The sequence below is a fragment of the Hordeum vulgare genome, chromosome 5H (assembly GCF_904849725.1).
Source record: "Hordeum vulgare subsp. vulgare chromosome 5H, MorexV3_pseudomolecules_assembly, whole genome shotgun sequence".
In the NCBI taxonomy this organism is placed as follows: domain Eukaryota; kingdom Viridiplantae; phylum Streptophyta; class Magnoliopsida; order Poales; family Poaceae; genus Hordeum; species Hordeum vulgare.
The window spans coordinates 287,995,190-288,000,358 of NC_058522.1; the positions used below are offsets into that span (position 1 = coordinate 287,995,190).

Below are 5,169 nucleotides of genomic sequence, written 5' to 3' on the forward strand. Positions count from 1 at the left end.
CCCCCCCACCCGCCCGTCGGCGACCAAACCCTAGCCAACAGTCATGGCCGGCTCCGTCCAAAACAACGGCAAGCCCCCCGTCGTCTACCCCCGCGCGCTGCGCTCGCAACAGGTGCCCGCGCCGGCACAAGCCGGCCCCGCTCCGGCACCAGCAATGCCCGCGCCGGCACAGCCCGACCTCACCGGCCCCGACGCCGACAACGCCTAGGGTAGCGCACAGTGTAGTATTTTTAATGTTCAATTATAATCTAATGGGGACGCGTGGACTCTCGCCGGTCTTCGTGGTCGGCTTTAATGTTTAATTTATGTTTTTTTCAAAAATGTCTGCAAATTTTTTTTACGCGCCTTACAAAATAGGTTGAATCAGCGTTTGACGCATGCGTCGACCCAAACACAGAAGCGGACGTTGGTGTCCGTTGGACCGACCCAAACGAACAAAAAACAGACAAAAATGCCGTTCGTTTGAATCGGCCGGTTGGAGTTGCTCTAAGAGCTTTTTTTATATTAGTGTAGTGTAGAAAATGATTTTATATTATTATTTTTTTGCGGGAAAACGTTTTTATGTTGTGAGAGTACTATTTTGCAGGCCAGTCTGGTAATGAGAATTTAACCTTTTGCCTTTGAATGTTGCATGTCCTGCTTTTTTTTCCAGTGCTAGGATTTTAGCTGAAAGTTTTTTAGCTGCAACAGAAACGAAACAAGGTAGGCTACTCACTCTCCCAAATAATGAAATCAGCACTGCTATTTTGTTCCAGACAAAACAAGGTAGGCTACAAAACTGAAGAGCCTACGTTACTTTCGTGTTTAAAGCAGAGTGTAAGCACCATTTTGACAACTGAGAGGTGAAGTAACAGTGCAAAGCATAATAGTACAAATAAGAGCTTGGGAATCCCCATCATTCAAACCATCTGATCACCAAACTGGCCTACATTTCTGCTTACAAATTTCAGTGAGACTTTCATTTCCATTGCCCCTAATTTACAATTCTCTGTCGACTAAATTGACATTTTGTCAATCAAGTGTAGTAGTATCAATTTTACAACAACACAGTAAATCAGTAATACACACAGTAAAGCCTGCTCACCAGTACAACCTAACCGGCGGCACGGTGAAGCCTTGGGCGTCGTCAAGGAACGGCACCATCTCCGGCCGCGCCTGGAGGTCGCCGTAGAAATCGTACTCCGCCTGGTAGTCGTGCAGGTCCAGCTCCTTCTTCTGGTTAGAGTGATAATGGTGCTTGGCCCCAGCCGGCTTGCCGAACCCGAATAGGCTGAGTTCGTCGCACACCCCCAGCGCCATCACCACGGCCTGCATACCTGATGAATAGTGGAAGTACCTCTCGTCGTGCTTCCGGGTCCAGTTGCTCGCCGGAGCACCCGTGTCGGACACGAATCGCCGGATGGAGTAGTACTTGGCAATGCGCGCCGAGAGCGCGTCCAGGCGCGCGTCGGTGACGAGGAGCGGGAATGGAGAGGCGTGGGTCGCGGTTGCGTTGCAGATGAGGGCGTCCAGAAGGTGCGCGGGCTGGCAGATGTACATGGCCATGGGCACGGTGGGGCCATACGGGTGGCACCCGCAGCCTGCGACGGTGGCGGCACTACGGGACGCGCAGAGGTGGAGGATGTTGGAGTTGACGAAGGAGAGCGACGTTTTGGCGCCGACGTCGGCGACGAAGCCGGCCACCCGTGCGTTGTTGAGGCGGACGACGAGCTCGTGCGCGTCGATCTGCGGTCCGCGGCCGGAGCCTAGGAGCGCGCCGCTATTCCCGACCACCGCGCAGGTCGGGAAGCGCCGCCCAAGGAGGCCGGCGAGCTCGCTCATGACTTTGGCCACATTACCGGTCCCGCCCCGGCGGCGGTGGTGGTGGGCGAGGAGGAAGGAGTGGAGAGACGTGCGGAAGGACGCGAGCAGGGATTCGTCAGAGGGGAGTGCCTCGGCGGCGATGCGGAGACGGGACACGGTCCTCGGCCTCGGCGGGCCGCGGGCGGAGCGGACGTACGGGAGGCGGAGGTAGAGGAGGCGTTGGCGGTTGCCAAGGCTGGGGAACGTGGATATCGAGCCATTCACGAGCAGTGCAGCCGCGTCGGCGAGGACTTGCTCGGATCCCACACCTTCCACCGCGGCGAGGCGACGAAGGAGCGTGTCCCCGGCGGCGGGACGAAGCGGCGGCTGTAGGGGCGTGAGGTGGCGGCGGAGGGAGAGGGAGAGGAGGGAAAGCAAGGCGAGTACAAGGACCGGCGGGAGGTGGCGGGGCTTCATCTCCGGCGGTGCGGGCGGCGAGATCCCGCGGCCATTAGTAGGTGCCGCGTGACTCAAGGGCTGGGGGGTGAGTCGCCGACGTGAGGGAGTGTCAGTGGGCTGGGGGAGAAAGTCAGAGCAGCTGGGGCCGAGTGGTGGGAGTCGGAGGCAGCTCCGGTAGTTCGAACGAGGTGACCGAATTGTGGGGCCTGGTCGTGTTGGGGTATACGTGTCAGTGGGGGGGGGGGGGGGGGTGGTTGGTTGGTTTGTTAGTTCGGTGGGCAGTTCGGGTGCGGTGCACTCAAACGTCCAAAAGTAGGCAGGGTGTGAGTCGTGTTGGAACTGGCCAATAAGGAGGGATCAAAGGGAACACCTTAACTGATCCACGTAATTAAGATGGTCTGCTCCCGAGTAACAAAGAGATAAAACATCTGTTTACAGAGGGCGTACCCGTAATTTCAGGTTCTAGTTAAATATGATTTATATCTCATAAAAAATGTATCAGCAGATGTAGTTTTCAAACATATATTTCTTCTTAAATATAACACATATTTGGTTAGTTAAATTATGAACCTAGAACGATGCACATGCTTTATAAACCGAGACGGAGAAAGAGCATCAACGGCCACTCAATCGCTGGTCGGGCACGTATGCGGGTACTGATTGGGCACGCCTCATACTTTCCTCTCCACATCCGCGTACGCCACTTTATATCTATATTACACATGCACCATGAGCTACTCTATATGATCAAACAAGATAACAAAATCGGCTCCAAATGAAGAACAAGATGGACGGCAAACGGACATAAACAAACTTTACATCATCTAAAAGATCAACTGAGTTCATCGTCGGACAAGTTCTTAAATTTCGACAACTAGAAACAATATAAACATACGAGGAAAAGCGGGATCACCACTTCCGCGATGGGCCTTTGCCCTTCCAGTTGCCGGCACAGTTGTAGGCGTCCACGGCTGGTGAAGGGTCTTGGTCATCGTCGGAGGAGGAGGAGTTGTGGTCGTCGCCGTCGGCGGAGTAGGAGTAAGAGTCGGAGAGGACGATCAACCCCTTCATCTGGCGGACGACGTTGTCCTGCTGTAGCTTCAACCTTGTGACCCGAGCCGCCTCCTCCATTGCCTCGATTGCCTCGCGCTCCGGCTGATCAATAGCAAGCCAGAGTGCCTTTGCATTTTTTCCATCGCACACGACGAGCGTCCGTCTCTGCCATCATGAGCGACCGATAGTTGACCCATTCGACGAGCCGCTCGTCCTTGTCGGGCTCCGCTTGCATCCCATGGCGGTGGTGCACGGACTGTTCTACCATCACCCTCTCCCTTGCTTGTTGCCTCTCGCGGCGGGCGGCACACGCCTCCGGAGTGCGGGTATAGGCCGACAACATGGACACTAGCACCTACCACTACCCCCGTGGAGGAGCGACCGTCGGGGGAAGGGGACGATGTGGGGGCGGTGCAGACTGTGCTTTCCTTGTAGAGATGTGCGCGGGTTGGGAGGGTCCAGCTCTAGCGTCCATGTTACGCCGACATGGGAGTTGCGGCGACACTACAGATTCGGAGCTGCACCTGGGTCCACCTTGGACCGCTCCCACGCTATGTCGAGGGCCAACTCCTCCTCGTAGTCGAGGTCGAAGCCGGAGTGTCTACCAGAACTCAACATTGCACCTGAATGGACCGGAAACCGATATGGGAGAGGAGAGGATGGAGAGAGAGAGGTGAGTGGAGTGAGCTACGGTTTGGAGGGTTGCATCGGATTGGAAGTATGAAACAATATAGTAGTGGTAAGTATTTCCCTCAGTTGAGAACCAAGTTTATCTAACAAATAGGAGAATCAAGTCAAATTCTCGTCGTCGGCCCCAACACGCACAAAACCAAATGCTTGCACCTAATGCGGGTAAGAGGGTTGTCAATCCCCTTGGACTCATTACTTGCAATCATATATATAAAAAAGTAAAAGTAAATAAAAGGCATTGAGTTTTTTAATTTTTTAGCAATTTGATTAAGTAGACCAGGGGTCCACAGTTTTCACTAGAGGCTTCTCTCTCTAAAGCAAAGCATATGGTGGGTACACAAATTACTGATGGACAATTGATAGAAAAGCGCATATGTATGATGTTATTCACGGCAATGATCATGTATATAGGCATCACATCGATAAACAAGTAGAAAAACTTCTTCCTACATCTAGTACTATTACTCCACTTCGAGGACGCTTCTATGCTTGCCTCTGTAGTTATTTAAGTTCATGCAAACAGAGTAATGCTTGGAGCAAGGTGATACGTCTCCAAAGTATCTATAATTTATTATTGTCCATGCTATAACATTATAATTCTAGGATACTTTTGGGACATTATTTGCCGATTCATATTATTTTTAAGCACTAACCTATTAACCCAGTGCCAAGTGCTAGTTGTTGTTTTCTGCATGTTTTTGGCTTTTCAGGTTTACAATATCAAACAGAGTCCAAATACCATGAAATTTTTTGATGATTTTTTCAGACCAAAAGAAGACCTAGAAGTTTCAGGAGAAGACTAGAGGCCGCACGAGGGCCCCACAAGCCACAGGGCGTGCCGAGGGGGTGGTCGTGCCTTGTTAGCTTGTGGGGCCCCCTCGGCTCTCCCAAGCTCGTTTTGTGGCTTGTAATTTTCCATATGTTCGAGAAACCACAGGGGAGCCCCGGAAACAATTTTTCCGGTGCCACAACTCTCCAAACCGCAGTGTGCCCATTTGGAACCATTTTTCGGTGCCCTGTCGGAGGGGGGCTCGATCACGGAGGGCCTCTACATCAACCTTGTTGCTCCCATAGTGATGTGTGAGTAGTTCACAACAGACATACGGGTCCATAGATAGTCTATAGATGGATCTCTCTCCATCTCTCTATCTCTCTCTCTCTCTCTATGTTCTTCAATACAAACTT

At 52.4% G+C, this 5,169-nt stretch overlaps 1 protein-coding gene across 1 annotated transcript; it reads right to left on the reverse strand.

Moving 5' to 3' along the window:
- Window positions 1-866: 866 nt before the first annotated feature.
- LOC123395331 (sialyltransferase-like protein 2) lies at window positions 867-2,392 on the reverse strand. Its single transcript, XM_045090317.1, has one exon. The coding sequence runs from the start codon at window positions 2,257-2,259 to the stop codon at window positions 1,081-1,083; it is 1,179 nt and encodes a 392-aa protein (XP_044946252.1). The 5' UTR covers window positions 2,260-2,392; the 3' UTR covers window positions 867-1,080.
- Between the last annotated feature and the right edge of the window lie 2,777 nt (window positions 2,393-5,169).